Source organism: Oncorhynchus keta, chromosome 26 (genome assembly GCF_023373465.1).
Source record: "Oncorhynchus keta strain PuntledgeMale-10-30-2019 chromosome 26, Oket_V2, whole genome shotgun sequence".
Classification (NCBI taxonomy): Eukaryota; Metazoa; Chordata; class Actinopteri; order Salmoniformes; family Salmonidae; genus Oncorhynchus; species Oncorhynchus keta.
In genome coordinates, this window is record NC_068446.1 from 17,964,616 (window position 1) to 17,992,338 (window position 27,723).

At 43.1% G+C, this 27,723-nt stretch overlaps 1 protein-coding gene across 5 annotated transcripts in view; it reads left to right on the forward strand.

The window, feature by feature from the left end:
• The window catches only part of LOC118359015 (discoidin domain-containing receptor 2-like), a 53,425-nt gene that overhangs the window by 10,285 nt on the left and 15,417 nt on the right, over nt 1-27,723 (forward strand). For all 5 annotated transcript variants that reach the window (XM_052480291.1, XM_035737144.2, XM_035737143.2 and 2 more), the window contains one exon: nt 17,947-18,140. In XM_052480291.1, the coding sequence (XP_052336251.1) occupies nt 18,059-18,140 (82 nt within the window). In that variant the 5' untranslated portion in view covers nt 17,947-18,058. The remainder of the gene's footprint in view (nt 1-17,946; nt 18,141-27,723) is intronic.

Here is a 27,723-nt window from a genome sequence, read left to right on the forward strand (position 1 = left end):
CTCTGACGACCCCACAGGGGAAGTAGCCGGATGTGGAGGTCCTGGACTGGCTTGGTTACACGTGGTCTGTGGTTGTGAGGCCGGTTGGATGTACTGTCAAATTCTCTAAAACAACATTGAAGGTGGCTTATGATAGACAAATGAACATTCCTGGAGTCAGCATGTCAATTGCATGCTCCCTCAACTTGAGACACCTGTGGCAATTAGTTGTGTGTCAAAACTACACAATTTAGAGTGGCCTTTAAGTATCCCCAGCACAAGGTACACCTGTGTAATGATCGTGCTGTTTAATCAGCTCCTTTTTATGCCACACCTGTCAGGTGGATGGATTATCTTGACAAAGGATAAAATGCTCACTAACATGGATGTAAAGAAATTGGACACAAAATTTGAGCGAGATAAGCTTTTTGTGCTTTTTGAGTCTTTTATTTCAGCTCATGAAACGGGATCAGCACTGTGGCCTGCCTTTCTGCCTTTGGGACAAAAACTACCACTGTTAGGGTAGAGACATGAGCATCTCGTCATTATATACAGATCTCTGGTTTCAGCCTTTTGCTAATTGGAAAGGAAAGTTGGTGGGTGTAGTGCACTGTTAGGATGCTGGATTGAGTAAGACCTTTAGAAAGGTCAACATTCACAAGGCCGCAGGGCCAGACAGATTACCAGGACGTGTACTGCAAGCATGCGCTGACCAACTAGCAAGTGTCTTCACTGACATTTTCAACCTCTCCCTGTCCGAGTCTGTAATACCAACATGTTTTAAGCAGACCACCATAGTGCCTGTGCCAAGAACACTAAGGTTGCCTGCCTAAATGACTACCAACCCGTAGCACTCACATCTGTAGCCATGAAGTTCTTTGAAAGGCTTGTCATGGCTCACATCAACACCATCATCCCAGAAACCCTAGACCCACTCCAATTTGCATACTGCCCTAACAGATCCACAGATGATGCAGTCTCTATTGCACTCCACACTGCCCTTTCCCACCTGGTCAAAAGGAACACCTATGTGAGAATGCTGTTCATTGACTACAGCTCAGCGTTCAACACCATAGTGCCCTCAAAGCTCATCAATAAGCTAAGGACCCTGGGACTAAACACCTCTCTCTGCAACTGGATCCTGGACTTCCTGACGGGCCACCCCCAGGTGGTAAGGGTAGGTAACAACACATCTGCCACGCTGATCCTCAATACAGGGGCCCCTCAGGGGTGCGGTCTCACCCCCCTCCTGTACTCCCTGTTCACTCATGACTGCACAGCCAGGCATGACTCCAACACCATCATTCAATTTGCCGATGAGACAGCTTATAGGTAGGAGGTCAGAGACCTGGCCGTGTGGTGCCAGGACAACAACCTCTCCCTCATTGTGATCAAGATGAAGGAGATGATTGTGGACTACAGGAAAAAGAGGACCGAGCGCGCCCCCATTCTCATCGACGGGGCTGTAGTGGAGCAGGTTGATAGCTTCAAGCTCCTTGGTGTCCACACCAACAAACTAACATGGTCCAAGAACACCATGACAGTCGTGAAGCTGGCACGACAAAACCTATTCCCCCTCAGGAGACTGAAAGGTTTTGACGTGGGTCCCCAGATCCTCAAAAGGTTCCACAGCTGCAGCATTGAGAGCATCTGACTGGTTAATTCACGGCCTGGTATGGCAACTGCTCGGCCTCCAACCACAAGGCACTACAGAAGATAGTGTGAATGGACCAGTACATCACTAGGGCCAAGTTTCCTGCCATCCAGAACCTCTATACCAGGCGATGTCAGAGGAAGGCCCTAAAAATTGTCAAAGACTCTAGCCACCCTAGTCATAGACTGTTCTTTCTGCTACCACATGGCAAGCAGTACCGGAGCGCCAAGTCTATGTCCAAGAGGCTTCTAAACAGCCTCTTCCCCAGAAGCCATAAGAGTCCTGAACATCTAGTCTACAAGCTACCCAGACTATCGCATTGCCCCCCTCCCCTCTCCACACCACTGCAACTCTCTGTTGTCAACTATCCATAGTCACTTTAATTAACTCTACCTACATGTACATACTACCTCAACTAACCGGTGCCCCCAAACATCGACTCTGTACCGGCACCCCTCTGTATACATTGTTATTTTTTACTGCTGCTCTTTAATTACTTGTTACTTTCATCTCTTATTCTTATCCGTATTTTTTTAACTGCTCTGTCGGTTAGGGGCTCGTAAGTAAGCATTTCACTGTAAGGTCCTGTTGTATTCGGCATTTCACTGTAAGGTCCTGTTGTATTCGACACATGTGATTAATAACATTGGATTTGATTGCCCTAAAGTAAATGGATGTTTAGCCAAAATTATATAATTACTCCTGTCTAAATAAAATTATTTAAAAAACTTTCCAGGGAGAATGACTTTCTGGACAGCTTTGTGTTCAGCGACAGACACAACTCAGAGAACTTGGCAGAGGAACTGTTGAGAGAGGCCAGAGAATGGCAAGTAGATGGAAAAGTGGTCTGTTGTGTTAAAGACAATGCAGCTAACATAACCAAAGCCTTGAACATTTTAAAATGGACCCATCATCCATGTCTTGCCCACACAATCAACCTGATTGTAAGAGATGCTCTGAAGGTGATGAAGCCCACTGTGGACAAAGTGAAAGCAGCTGTGGAATACTCCCACAGGAGCACAGTAGGTGCTGAAAAAGTCTACACAACGCCAGATGGGGATGTCTGAGCTGAGGCCTAAACAAGACTGCACTACAAGGTGGAATTCAACATTGTATATGTTGAAGCGGTTTCTTGAATCAAAGGATGCCATCATCTCTACCCTGGCCATTGTCAATGCACCTGTTGATGCTCTGACCCAAGAAGAATGGGAGGTGGTGGAGGAGGTGTGCAGAGTCCTGGAACCCTTCGAGCAGGTCACTGTGGAGATCAGTGGAGAGAGGTACAGCAAGCAGTTATTACTACATCATTATTTAATCCAGTATTATATACAGTGGGGCAAAACATTATTTAGTCAGCCACCAATTGTGCAAGTTCTCCCACTTAAAAAGATGAGAGAGGCCTGTAATTTTCATCATAGGTACACTTCAACTATGACAGACAAAATGAGAAAAATGTCCAGAAAATCACATTGTAGGATTTTTGATGAATTTATTTGCAAATGATGGTGGAAAATAATTATTATATAGTTATTTTGGTCAATAACAATAACACAGGATGGAATATAATCACGTGCTATCAGAACCAGCACCAGCAGTAGTGCCACAAACGTCTGCTGTTTGGATGCTGTTTGACAAGAGAGCAACTGGGGATGCAGCACGAAGGAATCCCTCAGCAGATGTCATAACGGAGGTCCCATCCTATTTGGAGGATATGGTGCAATATTCTGTTATTATTTTGTTCAGATTGTATTCGTTTTGAATTGTTACATTTGTATGGACTTTGTTGATATACATGAAAAAGTTTTACTTTAAATGCAAATGTTTAATAACATTCTGTTTCATAACAAACCAATGCATTGTGGTTAAGGTAGAGCATTATTTTAAGCATTGTTTTAACACATTAACACACAATGCACATTTAAGCATTGTTTTAACACAATCATAGTCAAACTATCGCAAACTGTTTGACTTGAAAAAATACAAAACATGTTTTTTTTAAAGAGCGGTTTGGGAGCCAAAAGAGCCGGCTGTTTATGGTGAGCTGAGCCGAACGACCCGGCTCACTGAAAAGAGCCGGAATGCCCATCACTAATATTTTCCATCATTTTCTTCAAATCTGAAAAAGTTGCGAAGCCACGCCCATTTTCTGGAAAAATGTCATTATGATCCTTAAAAGCAAATAGTGTCCACTGCTTGTATACTTTGAATTTTGGCGAATGTAGCACAACACCCAGGAACCTTTAGCATACTAACTATATCCATAGTCTGACAAATAGGCATACTACATACTCAATTTACATCACAAATAGTATGGTTAGTATGAGTATTCAAACAGTTTCAGCCTCGATAATCACCAAGCCTCGGTGTGAAAGAGCAAAATATAATGATCCCATATATCCAGTGAAACTCCAGTGATAAAAAATCTTCCTGTCCTGAGCTCAATGGCGCAGAAAACGTTGAGGGCCCGGAATCCGCTTAGTTGGTTGATACAATGTTGCAAGTTCGTTAGCGACAGCTTCCGGCTGGACCCTCAGCATTTGATACAATTTGAACTTCACGAGCAATAGCTCAAGTCAAGACAGATAGAAAAGGAGACAGACAGGTGGAGAAAATCAAATCAAATCAAATGTATTTATATAGCCCTTTGTACATCAGCTGATATCTCAAAGTGCTGTACAGAAACCCAGCCTAAAACCCCAAACAGCAAGCAATGCAGGTGTAGAAGCACGGTGGCTAGGTAAAACTCAGCCAGAAGAAGACATTTACATTACATTTAACATTTTCAACAGGATATTTTTGACAGTTTTTCTGTCACCTTCAGGCCTATGTATTTTACAAATTGATGATGCATTATAGGCCTTATGACATCCAGTGGAACTATGCCACTTTAGCCGCCAATGGAGTGTATCTAAATCTTAAAAGGGGGGGTGAGAATCTTTACTTTTAGATTATTATCATTCTATCCTAGGTTTTCATCATTAAAGAGGTGGGGATTTTTTTAGAAACAAAAACATTATTTGAACATTTTTGAAATTAAACTGTTCCATGAAAATGTGCATATATAAAAATGTTTAACTGGCATGCAGATCGTAGAAACGTAGGATACATTGTTTCCACCAAACATGAAACTCATGAGCTGCCTAGAGTCTTCACCATTACACCCATTTTTAAAAAAGCGTGCACGGGCTGGAGCCCGGGAACTGTGCCTGTTCAACTGATTCATTATGGTGCCGCGTCTGCCTGGCAGAAGGATTTGATTGATGCTTATTTTAATCAATCCAGTGGGTATTTCTTTAGCAAACTCTACTATCACATGTGCACTACACAAAAACTGCTAAACAACAACCTATTGCTTAGGTGTGCACTTACATTTCTTGGATTTTTCCCAGACCTCTAAAGTGGTCGCCTGATGTGGTTTAAGCATTGTTGTGGAATTAGAACATCAAATTTAGTTAGGAAAAACAGAGACCTGGAAAAACAAAACTTTTCATTTATTTGTCAAGATAATGATGAAATACATCATTTATAGAACAAACAACATTGTGGCAATTCATATATTGCAGTAAAACAGTAAATAATACGTTAATCTCAAGAGAAGACAGGTTAAATGTTAAACAATGTTTGATGTTATTTTACATAGCAAATAGGCTTTATCATATAGGCCTAGACCTAGAAAATATCCAAAACAACTAACTAGTAATTTCAATTGTCAAGTAATGTCTTTCTACACAATTACAACACATTTTTCAAATCTGGGAGGTAAATTCCAAAAAGTGTTCAATCGTTTCGCTGTGTATTTCAGATGGTATCAAGGCATTAGAATGTACCAGAGGCTACCAAAATAGAGCTTCTCCTACACTTTGTTCCAACCGATTGAATACATTTACTTTTTTTTTTTAAACACCTTTCAAGTACACTAATAAAGAGCTTTTATTAGTGAAGACAGCAGCACAAAATAGTCTGAAACAACTTGTAGAGAAGAGAGATTAGGTGTGTGTGTGTGTGTGTGTGTGTGTGTGTGTGTGTGTGTGTGTGTGTGTGTGTGTGTGTGTGTGTGTGTGTGTGTGTGTGTGTGTGTGTGTGTGTGTGTGTGTGTGTGTGTGTGTGTGTGTGTGTGTGTGTGTGTGTGTGTGTGTGTGTGTGGTAGGTATGAGCCAGTCTAGCCTGCGAAGGTCCAGCCACAGGGAGGTATGAACACACTCCCACGTCTCACCTCCCTTTAATTATCCAGATGTGTCACTTCAACAAAGAGTCCATTGATGGGGAATACGTCCATATTTTAAACAGGGACACTAGACTCTTCTGTGGTAGAAATAAATATGAGGAAAACACTTTCCTTTTGACAGTTACAGGATGTATTTAGTCTGGGAACACAAGACAGGGCACTGTGTGCAGATAGAACTTCTTAACAGCTCAATAAATATTGTATCACCTTTCTCTCTTCAACGGTTATACCGTTTATCGCAGAAATTGTGATATCTGTACTTATCCTTTTGGATCCAGTTTGGATTTGACTGGATTTTACAGTATTTTAATCTCTCTTTCTTTCTTTTCTCACTCACTCACTCACTCACTCACTCACTCACTCACTCACTCACTCACAGACACACACTCACAAGTGATTTGTCCTCCAAACTACAGAGTCTCGATGCATTAAACACAGTCCCTGTGAGTACTTTGTTTTGACTTCTCTTACACGGGGTCAAGCCTGATTCTTTTCCTTGTTAGCCATTGTGAAAGCATTGAGAAGTGCTCTGCCGTCTGCCGTACGTTGTTTATTCTAAAGGTGACATTGACCCGAGCTGACGTCGATATCAGGTTTTCTGTTGACTGTGTTTGACTTCAGATAGATCAGACAGATGTGCTCCAAGACGCCCAGATTAATCTGATTTTAATGCGTATGGCAGGGTGGAACAGAAGGTTGAATTCCCCTTCAGGCTTTTAGTACAGTAATAAAATCAAACATTTACTTTGATCCTCTCCTGTTGACTTTAACGTGTTTGACAGCAGTAATGAGGGACAGAGAGCAGTGGACCAAAGCAGGACCATTCAGTTGTCTAGTTCAATATCAATCCCTATCCCCTAGCCCTGACCCCTATTCCCTGCAAGCTCCAGTTTAGTGCGCACACTCAAGCCCAAGCCACTGTATATATCACAAGTCAACTGTATAATTTAGATGGCTTATTTGCACACTAAGCACAGTATAGTACATTCAACTCCAACCAGAGCCCTGTGGATATTATAGGCTTTGAAAGCTGGCCCTACTTTGTAAATCTATAGGTTGATTACTATTACTGTAGCAGATATAGGAGTGTATGAAACCCACTCCTGGGTACAATTAGCCCTATAATAGGCCCCAGCAACCCTATAGAGCAGGCTGTGTACACACACACACACACACCACACACCACACACTAGAGTAGATTCCTAGAGCAGGCTGTGAGAGGGGGAATGTAAGGGACAGTGTATGGCAGGCCAACTCTGCCTCCACTACAGCCCCTCACCATTTAGGCCTAGGAGGGCCCTGTGCCTCCTCTTGTACCTCGCCCTGTTTTGCTACATCTGCCTCTCTTCCTAACTCCCCCTATGTCGCCCTACTGTCTCCCTCTATTTCCCTGGCACACCCTGCAACTCCACCAAACTTTTCTCTCACTCCTCTGTTCTCCCAGGCTCCTCTCTGCTCTCCCCCTGTTTGTGTTGGATGGCTTCCCGCAGACTGTTGGCTTTGGGGCACTTGGTTTTAGAGGCTGATGATAAACCGTTAGGCCTACTTTCTGCCCTTCTAAGAAAGACAAATAAACACAGTTTACCTCGGAGTCACGTTTATACAGCAGTAGAAAGCTGAATTTACCTCAGACCAGAAGATTCACCAAGTATCTCCGATAAAAATGCTGCATTTTGGGCCTCTACTGGTAAAGCTGCAGAATGTTGGAGTTATTATTAGTGGCTGGAAGAATTTTAGTTGGTCCCTGAAGGGCCGGCAGGTGAATAGTGTTGTCTGACCTCCACCAGGAGTGGAAGTTTTCCATCATGGTAAATGTGAGACAGTCCATAACCCTGTGTCCTGTGTGTGTCAAGACAACAGCCCTACGCTCCACTCCGATGTCTACCTGGATTGAGAATACAGCTGAGAGTGAGAGAGGAGGGGGTAGAAAGGTGTGCATGCGTTGAACCTCTGTTACACAATCACATACAGGTCAGTGTGTACCTCGAGGAAGCAAAGAGAGGACCGATTTCAAGAGTGTCTCCACAGAACAGAGCCTTGGAAAATCTTTTTAATTTTTTTCATTCTAACTCTTCGGCCAGGCTTTTACATAGGAGAGCTCCTCTCCCTGGCCACATGGTAAACACATCTCTGATTCTCCCTCCCTAACACAGGACACGAGCCACCAGCTGTCTGTTTCATTTACTGTTTAAGATCAGCATTAGCTCCTGTATAGCCCATATACATTAACCCATAGAAGTAGGCCAGTGTCTCAGTGTGATATGGCTGTAATCTGATACTACAGGAACTGGAGCACTTCAGAAGGAGAAACCAACTCGATGATGGTGATGATAAGTGCACAATGAGGCCATTCAGAGGTCGATGGGTGTTTGTAAAGGGGAGCTGTTGAGAGAGTTTGTACAGTTTTACAGCTGTTGTGTTTTGTGATTAGCTGATTACTGCAACGCTGTTACAGTGACGTTATTGTATTTGTGAGAGAATAGATAGTTAACCGACTGGCGTGAAAGCGATATGTCTTATATTCTGGAAATCCAGATATCATAAATGTCTTACATTTACATTACATTTACATTTAAGTCATTTAGCAGACGCTCTTATCCAGAGCGACTTACAAATCTTATTGGTTTCTAGAAGCTGTGTAGAGGTGACGATGTCGTTCTGTGATATCCGGGGTCATTAGAGGTCTGTCTTGGCAGAGAGCCAGAGAGTTCTCGGGCAACAGATCAAAATCAACACATCCAAACACACTACATGACCAAAAGTATGTGGACACCTGCTCATCGAACATCTCATTCCAAATCATGGGCATTAATATGGAGTTGGTCCCCCTTTGCTGCTATAACAGACTCCACTCTTCTAGGAAGGCTTTCCACTAGATGTTGGAACATTGCTGCGGGGACTTGCTTCCATTCAGCCACAAGACCATTAGTGAGGTCGGGCACTGATGTTTGGGCAATTAGGCCTGGCTCGCAGTCGGCGTTCCAATTCATCCCAAAGATGTTCGGTGGGGTTGAGGTCAGGGTACTGTGCAGCAATGTTCCCTCTAATTCTTCTCGGGACTGAGTACATTTCAGGTCTGCTGAGCGCAAACTTGAACGTTGGGAAAATTCTGTGCAACTTCCAGTGCACGTTTACTGTGAACACTGAGGCTGTACCCGCTTTAAGTTACAGTTTTAATAGTGGCTAGGTAGGCTACTGTGGCTATTTGATCATAATGTAGGCCTACCAGAGTGGTATAGCATCAAAACATTTTAACATGGAAAGAGCTGTTCTGTCCTTTTCTCGCTCTACTTTATTTCCATTTTATAACCAGCAGCACACAGCAATGCTGACCATATTTTGCTTTTATGAGAGATTTGCATTTAGAAATGCAAGCTGCCTCAATTTCGAGGGGCTGATGTGGTTTCCTCTCTCAGTAATTATTTGTCACGTTTTTGAGAAAACCCTCTCTGAGGGAACGGATGTGGCCACTATGCAGAGTCTCCCTATCATGACTTTAGTAAGCCGTGGGTAGACAGAGGCCTTGTTCTTCCACCAGCTCAGAGGATCTGGGATCGGACCTCTGCTGAGGGATTCCTTCATGCTGAATCCCCAGTTGCTCTCTCGTCAAACAGCATATAAACAGCAGACGCCTCACACAGGAAGCGGCGCAGGTCCTAATCCAGGCACTTGTCATCTCTCGTCTGGATTACTGCAACTCGCTGTTGGCTGGGCTCCCTGCCTGTGCCATTAAACCCCTACAACTCATCCAGAACGCCGCAGCCCGTCTGGTGTTCAACCTTCCCAAGTTCTCTCACGTCACCACGCTCCTCCGCTCTCTCCACTGGCTTCCAGTTGAAGCTCGCATCCGCTACAAGACCATGGTGCTTGCCTACGGAGCTGTGAGGGGAACGGCACCTCAGTACCTCCAGGCTCTGATCAGGCCCTACACCCAAACAAGGGCACTGCGTTCATCCACCTCTGGCCTGCTCGCCTCCCTACCACTGAGGAAGTACAGTTCCCGCTCAGCCCAGTCAAAACTGTTCGCTGCTCTGGCCCCCCAATGTTGGAACACACTCCCTCACGACGCCAGGACAGCGGAGTCAATCACCACCTTCCGGAGACACCTGAAACCCCACCTCTTTAAGGAATACCTAGGATAGGATAAAGTAATCCTTCTCACCCCCCTTAAAAGATTTAGATGCACTATTGTAAAGTGGCTGTTCCACTCGATGTCATACGGTGAATGCACCAATTTGTAGGTCGCTCTGGATAAGAGCGTCTGCTAAATGACTTAAATGTAATGTAATGTAATGTAAATGTGGCACTACTGCTGGTGCTCCTGCTCCATCTGATCCCTCTTCTTCCTGTTGCCCTGGTGCCCTGGTGCCTGAGCCAGCTGACTGCTGGGGCTGTCCCTCCCTTCTGCTGAGGTTATTCTTCGAAGAGCCTCATCAATCGCTCTGGCATCACTGAAGGCTAACTTCTTAAACTTGGGGTCAACTGCAGCGGTTTCTGATAGCACGTGATTATATTCCATTCTGTGGAACTTTCTGTTCATTGATGTATATAGGGTGTCCATCAACTCTGTCACATGTCCTGTGGTTACATTTGCTTCTCTCTGGCGGCTGGCTGTGATTCACTGCAGACCCTTACACAGGCGTGTCATTTTTGAGGCTGTCACATAGCTGAAAAGAGAGAACAGTAACTTATTAGTTCATGTTTTGTCTACTGATATTACATTCTCATCTACTGCTCATATACATAAATAATACTGGATTAAATAATGATGTATTAATAACTGCTTACTGTACTTCTCTCCACTGATCTCCACAGTGACCTGCTAAAAGGGTTCCAGGACTCTGCACACCTCCTCCACCACCTCCCATTCCGCTTGGGTCAGAGCATCAACAGGTGCATTGACAATGGCCAGGGTAGAGATGATGGCATCCTTTGACTCAAGAAACCGCTTCGACATTTAATGTTGAATTCCACCTTGGAAGTCTTGTTTAGGCCTCAGCTCAGGCATCCCTATCTGGCGTTGTGTAGACTTGAGTTTTTCAGCGCCTGCTGTGCTCCTGTGGGAGTATTCCACAGCTGCTTTCACTTTGTCCACAGTGGGCTTCATCACCTTCAGAGCGTCTCTTACAATCAGGGTGTTTGTGTGGGAAAGACATGGATGATGGGTCCATTTTTAAATGTTCAAGGCTTAGGTGATGTTAGCTGCATTGTCTTTAACACAACAGACCACTTTTCCATCTACTTGCCATTCTCTGGCCTCTCTCAACAGTTCCTCTGCCAACTTCTCTGAGGTGTGTCTGTTGCTGAACTCAAAGCAGTCCAGAAGACAGCAAGACATTTTCAATGAAGTGACATGTAATCGACATGTAAGAAGTGGTTACCCTTGATGTCCAACACAGTCAGTGGTAAGGCAAACTGCAGTAGCTTTTTGGACTCTTTCCCGCAATGAAGCCTGTGTGTTCTCGTACAGTTGTGGAATAAGTGCTTTTGAAAGGGTTTTCCTGCTTGGAATTGTGTACATTGGATTTAGACTATTGCTTTAATTTAAAAAACCTCTGTCCTCCACGATCGCAAATGGCTGGAAATCGGTGACAATCATTTTAGCCATTTCAATATCAATTTGGCCTTGTTTTGCTACAGACATAGACTTTGGCGTAAACTGGTCCATAGAAGACTGCGTTGCTGTGGGTCGCGGAGTAGGCCTACTTGACTGAGTGGACACTTGGAGATGCTGGCTGCACCACTATCATTTGCAGGCCCGCTAGTTTCTCGAATCTCCACTACAGCAAGCTTCATAGTAGGGTGCACAGTTCTCATATGCCGGTGTAGGTTGTGCGTAGAACAGGCGTTATATGAGATTTAGTTTTGGAAAATTCTACACTGTGCTCTAACATTGTCTACATTATTAAAATGCATCCAAATGCTACTGTGCTTCCGACTCTTTTTCCAGCTGCTGTTTTCACAGCTGTCCTTCCTCTCTCTCTCCTCGGCTGCTAAGTGTGTGAGTGAGTTGGCTCGGCCCTCCCTCACACATCTTTGGTTCATTGGTTGACACCAGGTGTCTGATTGACAGGAACAACAGGTTTTGGCTGTTAGTCTGAGCAGACAGTCAGAAAGAATGTGTGTGCGCTCGAGCATTTAGGGCTATATTATTGTATTTTGTTTTTCGTTCTTTGAATTAGTTCATTCTATTCATTTAAATCTTTTGACTATTTATATCTTAATTGTTTTATATTTTTATAAATAGATTTGGCTCTTCTGATATGCGAGCCGGCTCCCAATGTTCACCTAAAAGAGAAGGCTCTTAGATCAGACTCGTTCGCTAATGACCCATCACTATTGGCTACTTAGCTTATTCAAGCCTGTATCAAAATGCAACACTGTCCCTTTAAGACATAAAAAAAGCTCTTTACCTGACTTTCTTTTTAAAGATTGAAGCAAGCAATCCCTCCCCTATTGCTGACTACAAAGTATCTATAACTGGGCTAATAACTCACTAACTAGCAAAGGATATGAACAAAACGTGCACACGGGGCTACATGCAGCTCTCACTCTGATCTCAAATCAAGCATACCTACTCATGACCACAGCTGTAACATCTACTCATGACCATAGCTGTAACATCTACTCATGACCACAGCTGTAATATCTACTCATGACCACAACTGTAATATCTACTCATGACCACAGCTGTAACATCTACTCATGACCACAACTGTAACATCTACTCATGACCACAGCTGTAACATCTACTCATGACCACAGCTGTAACATCTACCCATGACCACAACTGTAATATCTACTCGTGACCACAGCTGTAAAATCTACTCATGACCACAGCTGTAACATCTACCCATGACCACAACTGTAATATCTACTCGTGACCACAGCTGTAACATCTACTCATGACCACAACTGTAATGTCTACACATGACCACAGCTGTAACATCTACTAATGACCACAGTTGTAACATTTACTCATGACCACAGCTGTAACATCTACTCATGACCACAGCTGTTACATCTACTCATGACCACAGCTGTAACATCTACTCATGACCACAGCTGTAACATCTACTCATGACCACAGCTGTAGCATCTACTCATGACCACAGCTGTAACATCTACTCATGACCACAACTGTAATATCTACTCATGACCACAGCTGTAACATCTACTCATGACCACAACTGTAACATCTACTCATGACCACAGCTGTAACATCTACTCATGACCACAGCTGTAACATCTACCCATGACCACAACTGTAATATCTACTCGTGACCACAGCTGTAACATCTACTCGTGACCACAGCTGTAAAATCTACCCATGACCACAACTTTAATGTCTACACATGACCACAGCTGTAACATCTACACATAACCACAGCTGTAACATCTACTCATGACCACAGCTGTAACATCTACTCATGACCACAGCTGTAACATCTACTCATGACCACAGCTGTAACATCTACTCATGACCACAGCTGTAACATCTACCCATGACCACAACTGTAATATCTACTCATGACCACAGCTGTAACATCTACTCATGACCACAGCTGTAACATTTACTCATGACCACAGCTGTAACATCTACTCATGACCACAGCTGTTACATCTACTCATGACCACAGCTGTAACATCTACTCATGACCACAGCTGTAACATCTACTCATGACCACAGCTGTAACATCTACTCATGACCACAGCTGTAACATCTACTCATGACCACAACTGTAATATCTACTCACCACAGCTGACCTATACCACAGCTGTAAAATTACTGACCACAACTGTAATGTCTACACAGCCACAGCTGTAACATCTACACATAACCACAGCTGTAACATCTACTCATGACCACAGCTGTAACATCTACTCATGACCACAGCTGTAACATCTACTCATGACCACAACTGTAACATCTACTCATGACCACAGCTGTAACATCTACCCATGACCACAACTGTAATATCTACTCATGACCACAGCTGTAACATCTACTCATGACCACAGCTGTAACATCTACTCATGACCACAGCTGTTACATCTACTCATGACCACAGCTGTAACATTTACTCATGACCACAGCTGTAACATCTACTCATGACCACAGCTGTAACATCTACTCATGACCACAACTGTAATATCTACTCATGACCATAGCTGTAACATTTACTCATGGCCACAGCTGTAACATCTACACATAACCACAGCTGTAACATCTACTCATGACCACAGCTGTAACATCTACTCATGACCACAGCTGTAACATCTACTCATGACCACAACTGTAATATCTACTCATGACCACAGCTGTAACATCTACTCATGACCACAGCTGTAACATCTACCCATGACCACAACTGTAATATCTACACATGACCACAGCTGTAACATGTACTCATGACCACAGCTGTAACATTTACACATGACCACAACTGTAATATCTACTCATGACCACAGCTGTAACATCTACTCATGACCACAGCTGTAACATCTACTCATGACCACAGCTGTAACATCTACTCATGACCACAGCTGTAACATCTACGCATGACCACAGCTGTAACATCTACTCATGACCACAGCTGTAACATCTACTCATGACCACAACTGTAATATCTACTCATGACCATAGCTGTAACATTTACTCATGGCCACAGCTGTAACATCTACTCATGACCACAGCTGTAACATCTACTCATGGCCACAGCTGTAATATCTACACATGACCACAGCTGTAACATCTACTCATGACCACAGCTGTAACATCTACTCATGACCACAGCTGTAACATCTACTCGTGACCACAGCTGTAACATCTACTCATGACCACAGCTGTTACATCTACTCATGACCACAGCTGTAACATCTACTCATGACCACAGCTGTAACATCTACTCATGACCACAGCTGTAACATCTACTCATGACCACAGCTGTAACATCTACTCATGACCACAGCTGTAACATCTACTCATGACCACAGCTGTAACACAGTCCCGATCAAAGTAAATGGCACAGATCCATATGTGACTTTGGTATGTTTGCATACTGCGGCTCTGTCCTACTGCAGCTCTGATTGGTTATGCAGAACCGGTCTGTGTAGACGTGAGTTTTGGAGTCATGCTTGTCAATGCAATATAATCCTACTCTGATGTGTTCTGCCTACAACAAAATATTTTGCATAGTTTGTTTGGTTTCGGGTGTGTTGAATTGAAAGTGGCCAATATTGCATTGTTTCTAACCCAATTCCACAGTAAAGGGAAACGTTGATAGTGTTAACTAGCAGGGAAAATTCTAGAAAGTTGAGTGAAGTTCAATCTCGTGCTTCTCTCAGTGGGCTGATACAGTATTTATTCTGCTGATAGGCAGTCCCAGGGAGCTGCTTGGCTACTGCGTGTGTGCATAGTTTAGAGGGAACATTTCTGTGCAGGCCAGTCAAACTCTTCCACACAGATCTCGACAAAGCATTTCTGTATGGACCTGGCTTTGTGCACGGGGGCATTGCCATAAAGTTGGAAGTCGTCTAGATTGTCAGTGTGCTATAGCGTTAAGATTTCCGTTCACTAGAACTAACGGTTCAAGCCCGCACCACGAAAAACAGCCCCAAACTTTACATGTAGCACGATGCATTGGGGCAGGTAGCGTTCTCCTGGCATCCACCAATACTAGATCTGTCTGTTCGACTTCCAGATGGTGAAGCCTGATTCATCACTCCAGAGAATTCATTTCCACTGCTCCAGAATCCAATGGCGGCAAGCTATACACCGCTCCAGCCGAAACTTGGCATTGCGCATGGTGATCTTAGGCTTGTGTGCTGCTGCTCGGCCATGGAAACCCATTTTATGCTCCCGGTGAACCATTCTTGTGCTGACTTTGCTTCCAGAGGCAGTTTCGAACTTGGTAGTGAGTGTTGCAACCAAGGACAGATGATTTTTAAGCGCTATGCGCTTCAGCACTCTGAGGTCCCGTTATGTGAGCTTATGTGGCCTACCACTTCGCGGCTGAGCCATTGTTGCTCCTAGTAGTTTTCACTTCACAATACAACCACTTAGAGTTGACAAGGGCAGAAATGTGACAAACTTGCTGGAAAGATGGCACCCTATGACCGTGCCACATTAAAATTCACTGAGATCTTCAGTAAGGCCATTCTATATCCAATGTTTGTTTATGGAGATTGCATGGCTGTGTACTCGATTTTATGCACCTGTCAACAACGGGTGTGCCTGAAATAGCCGAATCCACTCATTTGAAGGGTTGTCCACATACTTTTGTATGTATAGTGTATGTTTCCCACAACCAGAATAAAGCCCTGCCCGTAGCCAACTGTATGAAGCTCCAGCTTTTACACTGATGTCTGACAGTGGAACTCAATGGCCTGCTTATTGTGAGCATGTGTCAGTGTTTGCTGCAGAGGGCAAGGAGACGTTTACTAGGTGTGTGTGTGTGTGTGTGTGTGTGTGTGTGTGTGTGTGTGTGTGTGTGTGTGTGTGTGTGTGTGTGTGTGTGTGTGTGTGTGTGTGTGTGTGTGTGTGTGTGTGTGTGTGTGTGTGTGTGTGTGTGTGTGTGTGTGTGTGTGTTCTGCTGCTGGATCCTGACATGTTGCCCTATCAGCCACTCCTATGCAGCAACGCGCGGCCAGGAGAATGTTGTGTTTAGTACGGAATGAACATTTGAAAACTTTGCATGCGCACACACTCACTCGTACCTCTTTGGCATAGGATAAAGACCAGGGAACCTCCCCTTTGGCTTTCTGATCTCTCCACCTTAAACATGGAATCTGTATTAGGGGAAACAGTTCCACTGTCCGTCCACAGCACTTTTGTTACTGTTTTTATTTTGTTAACAAAACGGAGGTGAGGTGTGTTGAGCAGTGTGGTCAAATTAAATTGAATTGCATGTTCTGTTGTTCTATCGCTTGTGCAGTGATGTCGAAAGAGGGGGAAAAAACAGTGTTCGTTGTCTGCAGTAACTTCGTTGTTGTGATATCCCAAATGGACGTGGCAGTTTCACCATTAAGGATTCCAGCTTTAACTCTGTACAGTCCATACTGCACTATTTTATATAAGCAAAGATATAACAACCACAAATGATCCAGTCGTTCCAGTAATAAATGAACGTTACCACATGACCATTTTGTTCCCCGTGCTTTAAATGCAGCATGGTGTTTCTTCCATAACAAGCTATTGACACAGTGAGCAAGCCACATACTAAGACTGATTGTGATTATGTAACAATGAGTTAGAATGACCCCCCCCCCCCACACACACACCTTTTACTAGATCATTATGCAAGTGGGAGACCAGACAACCACACAAGACTAGAATCAATTACCAAAAGCTTTGTTCAAGATCACTGTGAGTAGACATCAACTTTTCCTTTGAGGTTAGACCATTGGCTGTTTGGGTCTGAGAAGAGAAGAGAGGAGTCCTGCTGGACCTGTCTCTGTCTCACTGTGGTAATGTCTGTGGTGGCCCACTCTCTCTCTCTCTCTCTCTCTCTCTCTCTCTCTCTCTCTCTCTCTCTCTCTCTCTCTCTCTCTCTCTCTCTCTCTCTCTCTCTCTCTCTCTCTCTCTCTCTCTCTCTCTCTCTCTCTCTCTCTCTCTCTCACTCTCTCACTTTGAATTTATTCCTACCTCCTTTTGTCTCTAACACACCCACACACATTTACTATTAGATGTTTAGCTGTATAGGTACAGTTTTATGTAAATTTTTATTCCTTAGAGCTGGCTACTGTAATGTTGAATTATCCCTGCCAGTTTGACTTTAATATCCCTTTGCTATTCGCTTGTGTTAAGGTAATGATGAATGGAAATTCCACTTTTAGACAGCAATTATTGTCTTTATTGAGCAAATGAAAACCATTCCTCCAGTAAAAGCTGTAGCTTTCCCATAGAACCTCTCAGATGGTCTGGTTCCCTGGAGGAAAGACATAAAACCGCATCAACTGTCTGAATATGCCACATGGATCCAAACACGGACCCTTGAACTTCTGTTTCATTTCATCACAGTCCAAATATTCCAACTTGTATTGTATGACATATTTTGACTGTCTGTTGTTTTCCCATTGATTTCAGGTTTGAAGACCCTCTCTCTCTGTGTGTGTGTGTGTGTGTGTGTGTGTGTGTGTGTGTGTGTGTGTGTGTGTGTGTGTGTGTGTGTGTGTGTGTGCGTGTGCGTGTGTTTGGGATGAAGCGCCTGTGGGACAAACACTTTCCGTTGCTCATCCTTCTCTATCTGGTAGGAGACGTCACCTCACAGGTTAACCCAGGTGAGTGTTGCCATGGGAACGGTATGGGGAGCTGTGTATGCACGTGCTTGTGTATGTTTGTCCATGTGGTGGCCTTAATTGCTGCTGTTGTCTCTTTTGATATGAGCAGGACTGTTCTGGTATCCATGGTTTTCTCCACTTTTACCACTCTATGTTTGCTTCACTGAGGGAAAGTGTGATGTCAATGAGATGCCAATTATATTTTACAAGGAAACCCAGACGCAACGCTTGTTGAGCAGAGACGGATCACTGACAACCAGTAGGCAACAGAGAGAGAATCTGAGTCAACTCCTGATAAATACAATGACTTGGGACAATAGTACGTATGACAACATTATAGAGCTGTTGTCATTAAATAGAGGTTTATAATTGGATAAAGAGCAGGGCACAAGGCCAAACTCTCTCTCTGTGTGTGTGTGTGTGTGTGTGTGTGTGTGTGTGTGTGTGTGTGTGTGTGTGTGTGTGTGTGTGTGTGTGTGTGTGCGTGTGCGTGTGTGTGTCTAAATAGAAGTCCCCACAAGAGTAGTAGAATAACAAAAATATGACCAACTGGAGACATTTTGTTGGTCTCTACAAGGTCAAAATTTATTTCTAGGGGGTTTTGGGTTAAGGGTTAGGAGCAAAGGTTAGTTATAGAGTTAGGGTGAGGAGCTAGGGTTAAGGTTAGGTTTTTGGGTTAAGGTTCGGGTAAGAGTATGGGTTAGGGTTAAGTTAGGCGTTCGGGAAAATAGGATTTTGAATGGGACTGAATTGCGTGTCCCCACAAGGTTAGCTGTACAAGACTGTGTGTGTGTGGTGCGTGGTCTTTTACAGTTGTGGCAGTCTGCTCTGAGAGAGGGGGAGATAATTGTAGAGTCAGTTCTTCACATTAACATTGCTTTTTAATTAAAGCCTGCTCCAGGCAAACTACAAACACACCAGAACATTTCTCACAAAATTGTCTGGAGTGCCTCGAAGCGAACAAAGCCTATGTTCCATATGCTGTAAACTTTTATTTTTCTGTGGCTTGGTGCAGGGAAACAACTATTTGTTTTCATGGACTTTCATGAACATACATCAAAACTTCAACGTCTTTAACAGTGGAGTGACAAAACACACACTTAGACACACCAGTGGCAGCCAGCGCCGTTTAAAATGAGTAACGAGTGAGGACGTTTTCTTTTTCATGAGCATGGCGTTATTTCTATTACAGCATATTGGATGACTGTCATTCATATTCCATTCACCCAGTGTAACAGCGATAGGTTTAGGCTACTACATGATACTCACATTTGCCCTGTACCCATCATGAGGTTGCTACAACCTAGCCTGTGAATGAAAGTTTACAATGTAGGTGCATACAGGTCGAGAGAGACATTTGACAGACGGTGACACATGGACAGACAATGACACATTCAATACCGCCTTGCACACTTTTGCCTGCATCAAGCTGACGTAGAGTGTAATCAAGTCCAACAGTTGCAAACAAGAATTTCTATTGGACAAATTCAGCTATGTTTATCCCCGTTTTGTTCCATTTGCTTCCGTTTAAGAATGTTTTTCAACAGAATCGGCAGAAGGAAAACCTGATCACGCGTAAACACAGTTCACTTTCATAGCAGCCACGTTGTATTCCTTCTCGCATCTGTGCGCTCTCCTCCTCCTCAACTTTTCCTTTCGCTTGTGAACTTCAATGCACAACACATCAGCTGTTTGTGACCAGGCAAAAACAAGTTTCCAAGCCAAACCATATCATAACTGCTACAAACAACCTACATCATTGTCACCATATTACCTAAAGTAACTTCATAGTCAACATAGCTAACAGAACTAAAGTGTTAGTTAACCAGCTACAATCATGCAGTAACATTTGTATACAGTCAGTAAGCAGTATAAAAACTGAAATATTACATTTACATAAGTATTCAGACCCACTCAGTACTTTGTCAAAGCAGCGATTACAGCCTCAAATCTTCTGGGGTATGACACTACAAGCTTGGCACACTTGTATTTGTGCAGTTTCTCCCATTCTTCTCTGCAGATTCTCGCAAACTCTGTCAGGTTGGATGGGGAGCGTTGCTGCACAGCTATTTTCAGGTCTCTCCAGAGATGTTTGATCGGGTTCAAGTTCAGGCTCTGGCTAGGCCACTCAAGGACATTCAGAGACTTGTCCCGAAACCACTCCTGCATTGTCTTGGTTGTGTGGTTAGGGTCGTTGTCCTGTTAGAAGGTGGAAGTTTCACCATTAAGGATTCCAAATGTAACTCTTTACAGTCCATATTACACTCTACATCCTTCTGCCTGGTAGTGTGGTAGCACACCACCACTTCACTTAAGGTTCCAAAACCATATGCATTTGCCTGGTAGTTACATAGGTGCAGTGTATTGACACTGCATTAACACATTGTTAAATGGTTTGTAGAAATGTCCAAAAACAGTTTTCGCTTTGACATTAATGGGGTACTGTGTGTAGATTAATGAAGATATTTTTTGATTTAATCAATTTTAGAATAAGGCTGTAACGTAACAAAATGTGGAACAAGTCAAGGGGTCTGAATACTTTCCAAATGCACTGTAGGAAAACCAAAAGCTTACAATGACTTGGAAAAGTTCTAGTGTTGCGTTGGATAGTCATAGCCAGCTAGCAATCATAGCATCCTCCTGTTTGAACAGGGTGTTTGAGTAGGCTTAACTGGCTAGTTGCATTTGCTAGCTAAGTAGGCCTAAGTGAAACTGGAAATAAAATGACTCTCTCTTGCTTCTCTTTCATTTTGGAAGAAATTCAATCGTTTAAAACTGTTCAACTATTGTCTTTCTCTCTCTTTGAGTCAACTACTCACCACATTTTATGATTTCAGTACTATATAAATTATCTCATTCTTTGATTGGGTGGACAACATATCAGTTCATGCTGCAAGAGCTCTGATAGGTTGGAGGACATCCTCCTGAAGTTGTCATAATTACTGTGTAAGTCTATGGAAGGGGGTGAGAACCATCCGGCTACACCTGGTGCTACCTTGAGTGCTGTCGAGGCTACTATAGACCTTTATTGCAAAATAGTGTGTTTTAATCAATTATTTGGTTACATGTGATTATATTTAGTATAGTTTTATCTAAAAATGATACCTTTTTAAAATGTTTTACCATTTTTATTTTTAAGAAATTCACTGAGGAGGATGGTCCTCCCCTTCCTCCTCTGAAGAGCCTTCACGGAGACACACCCTTCTCTCCATTCATGCGTGTATTTTACAGCCTACAGTGTGGCTGATCTTTAAGACTAGCATGTTGCTATATTGGCAGACAGAGAGAGAGAGAGAGAAGGTTTATACAAAATGGGTGTTCTCTCCAATGGGACTGAGCAGTGAAGTGGTGGGTGCTGTGGTTGTTTTCAGGCCTGTCTACATCTCGTCATCTCTGTTGCTAGAAGTCTCTGACCGGGTTTATGAGATGTGCTCCGGACATACAGCAGAGTGGTCAGCTTGACAGTATACAGCTTTAGTCTATCCATATTACTTGATCTACAGTCCAGTCTTATCCCAACCTGAATCCACCTCTATTTCTCCATCTATCTCTACTCCAGGCTTATTCCAGTCTCTATGGCTCCTACTCTACAGTGAAAGCATGTCGCCCACTCAGTATGGAAATGGGAAAGACAGAGATGGTATAACTACACTGCTCAGGAATTTTAAACAGGGGAAAGTTGGCATCACCATGCATCTCGGTGCTACTAAATTCAGCAATGCATATTTCCTGCCTTCTGTTTTTTTCCTCTCCATCCTTGCAGCAGAATTATAGTTAGATACAGTAAGACCTGTGATTGAGTCAACGAGACCCCAAGGAAAACTGTAGAGTGACAAGGGACGGACAGACGCACAATTCCCTCATCCATTCTCGGGTGTGTCAAAGAATCTTCGCCCAGTTTAGAGGATTTGAAATCTGGAGATAATTAAGACTTCTCTCTCACTTGCCGTCAGCAAAATGATTCTCCACAATGGGGGTAATTGGGATTTAGAACATTTTGTTGCATGAATTTAAATGAACTTTGGCCATGTTCGGGTGCATTAGTACTCTGCACTCCACCACTTCTGAGTAATCAACAATCCCAGCAAATACACATTGGAAGCCCATTTCAATATACTTTCCTGCTGTCAGTATGTATGGAATGCATTAACCACAGACTCTGCATGCACAACACACACACAAAAATAAACTCCCACCAAGGCTGGGTACAGCCATTGCGCTGAAGATATTGTTCTCATCATATTACAATAGAAAGGCTATGAGACAGTTTACACAAGATGGCCAAGGACAACATTGAGTATAATATCAGAGTACTGTGTGTGTGTGTGTGTGTGTGTGTGTGTGTGTGTGTGTGTGTGTGTGTGTGGGTGTGTGTGTGTGTGTGTGTGTGTGTGTGTGTGTGTGTGTGTGTGTGTGTGTGTGTGTGTGTGTGTGTGTGTGTGTGTGTGTGTGTGTGTGTGTGTGTGTGTGTGTGTGTGTGTTTTGGAGCCTGTGGTTCGACATCAAGCACTATGAAACAAGCCTGCCTTTCACTGGCCAGAGCACGAGCACAGAGAAGAAAAAAGTGGTGAGAGAGGGAAAGAAGCCACTTGGAGCTGTGTGTGTGTGTGTGTGTGTGTGTGTGTGTGTGTGTGTGTGTGTGTGTGTGTGTGTGTGTGTGTGTGTGTGTGTGTGTGTGTGTGTGTGTGTGTGTGTGTGTGTGTGTGTGTGTGTGTGTGTGTGTGTGTGTGTGTGTGTGTGTGTGTGTGTGTGTGTGTGCCAATATGGATGTGAGAGTGTGTTCGTCCAGCTCTCTCTTTCTATATTTGGGCAGCAGGTAGCCTAGTGGTTAGAGCGTTGGGCCAGTAACCAAAAGGTCGCTGATTTGAATACCCATACTGACAAGGTGAAAAACTCTCATTTGCTCCAGGTGCGTCGTACTGGTACGGCTGACTCCGTAAAACAACACATTTCACTGCACCTATCTGAAAAAACATGTTTTCTTCTCTTTCTCGCTCCACACAGGGATGGTATTTTTCCACCATTTCAGAGGTGATCTTTTATTTTTAGATGGTGTGTATGTGTACACATTTTACTATACTTGTGAGTACAAGGAAGGCCTCAAGAATAGTAAACCAACCAAAATTCAGAAATGAGAGGACATTCAGCTGGTCCTCATTTTAGGCTGAGGGGTTAGAATTAGGGTTTGGGGAAAATAGGATTTTGAATGGGAATCAATTGTCGTTGTTTTTTATTTTTTTACCTTTATTTAACTAGGCAAGTCAGTTAAGAACACATTCTTATTTTCAATGATGGCCTAGGAACAGTGGGTTAACTGCCTGTTCAGGGGCAGAATGATAGATTTGTACCTTGTCATCTTGGGGATTTGAACTTGCAGCCTTTCGGTTACTAGTCCAACACTCTAACCACTAGGCTACCCTGGTCCTCACAAGTGTATAGTAAGTCCTCAGAAGTGCTCCATGGGTCACCCCTGAGGGTAAGCTAGATGAATACCCCACAGACCAACATTTAGGAGAGACGTTCATCCGGCGCACTGAAAAACGCCTCTCTCTCTCGCTCTCTCTCCTCCTTTATTGCGTGCTTTAGTTTAGGGTGTGGTCTGAGCCACTGATAATGACTTATTTTCACCAATCACATCCAAGGCAATTACAAATTCTTTCTCTGCTTTCTCCTCTATTGTCTCTGGGCTGAGCCAATGGATCTGTCTGGCTGTAGTTAATGGGAAATGACTTCATTATGGAACAGTTTTCTTTTTGTACCAAGTGAATCCCACATAATGTGGTTGTTCAGAGTTTCATTCTGTTGTATATTTGTGTCCTGCTATGAAACTAATATGGCATGCTTCATTAATTAAATATCAGGTAAATAATGTTGTGATTTTTCAGTTACTCTAGTCTGAAAACAACAATCAATTGCTCTGTGAATGCATGCCAAGTCAGGCCTAGTCTCCCCATATTTTTCTCTCTTTCTCTCTGGTTCTCTTTCTCCCTGCCTCTGTTTGCAGTGTACACCTGTATGTGAATGTACTCATGTTTCTCCTCTCACTCGTAGATCAGTGGTGAATTACAGATGTAGGATCAATTTGAGCCAGTTTGCTACAGCAGGAAAATAATCCTGCAGCAACAGGAAATGTGAAATTTTATGTGGGTTATTTTTGATGGGGTTGATGTATTTTCAATTCTTAAAAAGTGGTAATTGCAAACTTCAGAATCCTTTTTAAACCTCAAATACAATACAAGTCAGAAATGTCCTGCATTGCAGGAAAGGTGTCCTGCTACTCAAATTAAGATCTTACACCTGTACTATGGTCAACAAGCCCAATTTCCACCACTCATATATTAAAGGTCGACTTTCGGCATGAAAAATGGTCCAACTCTGCCTCTTTCTCAATTTTCAAACAGAAATGTGCTCTGCCTTCGGTGCTTCATCGATTTGTCATTCTGGTCATGTGCTCCGCAATCGACGTAGCTTGTTCGTTAGCTATGTTAGCCAATGTAGCTGGTCCCTAACAGCTCCAGTATGTGTTGACGTCATTTCACAGGATTTGTTTTTGGATGGAAGATGTAGAGATAGGTAAGAAATGGCACTTCTGTAGCCAAATATCTTATTCATCTTTTTTTAAAGCATTAAATGATCTGGTATGGTGGTGCATTGTTGTACAGTTTAAAGCTGTTCTTTTGGGGGTTTTGCCCAAAGTTGACTTTTAAGCACAGCATTTTCATCACGCAAAAGTGCACAGATCTGTGCAAATGAGTACTGTGCACACTGTATTATAATCTACAGTGTGAATCAATTTGATTTAATCTTTATTAATTAACCAGAGTTTAGTCAACTGTTGTAAAACATTGTGTGGATGTTTTGCTCACTGCTGGCTTATGGAGTCTTAGAGCTGCCTGGAGAGCCAATGAAATGTTCCCGAATACAACACATGAATCAAAACTGACACTATTATTGGAGGAATTGCAGATGTTATCACATTTGATCGCAATTATGTTACCAAGGGTACCACTAATAGACTGAAAATATGAAAAGTGTGTGGTGATTATGGCTGACATGTCTGTCTAAGCATGAAGGAGGCAGGAGATGGGGGAGGGAGGACAGGAGAAGATAAAGAGAGGAGAATGGGACGGAGGAAAGGAGGAGGTGCGGAGGAGAAGGTAGCCTCACATCTGGAATAGTTTTTCGTTTTGAGACGGATCTGTTTCTGGAGTGAGTCTCACAGTCACTGCCAGGACGAACCCTGAGAGGTTTCCCCATATTGATGTTTAAGCAAACATTTGGAAGAGGGAAGGAAGACAGAAAGAAAGGATAAAAAAGTGAGCTGAGGGGCCATGCTGAAGGGAAAGTCTCCCTGGCCTGCACTTCCTCCTCCACTCCCTGGAACCAGCCTGACCCCAAGATATCACACACTCTGTACACTTCAGTATACACACACATAAACACACAAGTATTTCTCGCTCTCTCGCTTTCTAATCTCACTCTCACTCTGTGTCCCCTTGTACTTCCTCTGCCACTCATACTGACCAGCGTGACCCTGTGCTATCGCACACACACACATTCAGATAGCTTGGGGAAATGTTTAGCCCGGAAAGCAGAGAAGACATTGGTTTGGTTGTCTCCAAGTTACAGTTTTTCTCAATTGCTAAAACACTATTTCTGAAACCTTGCTCCATTTCCTGAAAACATTCAACACAAAACCTCCTCTTCAAACAGTATTTACATAACCTTTGACTCCTCTCGCAAAATGAAACATTCGCCTCAAAACAGTTTTACCTGTGTTCAAAATCAAACACGGCTCTCAAATCATAGACAAAGTGATCCACATGATATACACTCTCAAGCAGTCAGTAAACAATACACCGAAAAATAGAAAACACAATGTTCAAAACATACAATTCTCAGGGAAAAGTACATTTTTAATCTAAAAAAAAAGATTCATATTTTTACGTCATTGTCCTTTGATGAACGAAAACATGTTCTATCATAGTAGCTCAAAATTGATCAGAAATTACTACTCTGCTTTGCTCTTTGCAATTTTGTTTTTTGTTTTTCCTCCTCCTTGTACCCCTATTTTTACAGTACTGTACCCTGCATCTCACAAACTTGTCCTTTGTCTCTGTGATACTGTAATTCTTGTTCTTTGTTGATATGAACCTGCAACCAGTCAATCTATTGAGCAGTCAGTACTGTTAATAAATGGAGAGCACAATGTTCAGGGCCATACAATTTGTCCATTGTACAGTATACAGCCTACAAAGCACTGTACTATACAGTATACAATACTAAAAGGGACAAAAATCAAAGGAGTAAACATGTTTTCAATGTGCTTCTTCTTGTCTTTGGGCTGGGTCAGGCCAGAGCACTTCGTCGACATCACAAGCAATATTCTCCCTCCTGAGGCAACGGGGGAAGAAGCCTCTTGTGTGCCTGACATGATTCCTCACCTATATCACCACAGGCTAAATCCATGGCTTGCAGCAGATTTACTCTGGTGTAGGGTTGTCTATCATACACTTTCCATCTCCAAGAGGAGAAAAACTCCTCAATCGGATTCAGGAAAGGCGAGTATGGAGGGAGGTACAAGTTCATAAACTGCCCATTGATGTTAAAACCATTCCCTTACCTGAGCAGCTCGGTGGAAACTGACATTGTCCCACACTATCATATAGGTGGGAATGGGATTCTCATTTAGCTCTTGATCCTGCTGCTCTTGAACCTGCTGCTCAAATAAAATATCTCTTAGATTGGCAATAAATCTTAGAGGGTGCTGTGTGTTATATGGCCCGAGTGTAACATGGTGAGGTAGAACACCATGGTTGCTGATAGCAGCATAGATTGTGACATTGCCACCTCGTTGACCAGGGACTTCAGCAATGGCCCGCTGTCCAATCATGTTTCGACCAACTATAACGGCCTCTTGCTCCCGAGTGAATATAGCTGTCCTTCCACCTGCATGTGGTAGCCTTGCAATTCTACAAAAAGTAGTTGTGCAGTTACAAAACATATTCATGCAGTACAATACACACAGTGATTCACTTTACAAATGTCTATTGAAACAGCTGCATATAGTGTAGTACAGTAAATTTGCAATTACAAAAATACAGTAGTAAACTGTACCTGGTCTCTTCTCTGAATGTCCTTACTATGGTGGACACAGAAAATCGTCTCAAATTGGGTTGCACTCTAAGTCCTGCTTCCCTCATTGTTAGTCCATGGACAAGAACATGGTCTACAACTGTTGGTGGAATTTCATCAGATATTTCCACTCTTTGTCTTCCTCTTCGTCCTCCTCTTCCTTGTCCTTCTCTTCCTCTTTCTTGCCCTCCTCCTCCTCTTCCTCCTCGTCGCCCACCTCACATGCTCACTCGTCTTCTCACATTGTTTCTTCTATCCATTCTCAGACTTTCTCCTTCCCACCTTCAACAACCTGTTTGCTCTCTGAACTGGCGTATATTGGTTGTGTCGCAGCATTTGAAACGGGTTAAATCAATTTTGAGTGGTTGTGTTCAATCAATGACATGTGTTCTCTATTTTGTATTTGATTGTTGCCACTTGTGTTTACCAGTATGGATGACATGTGCAT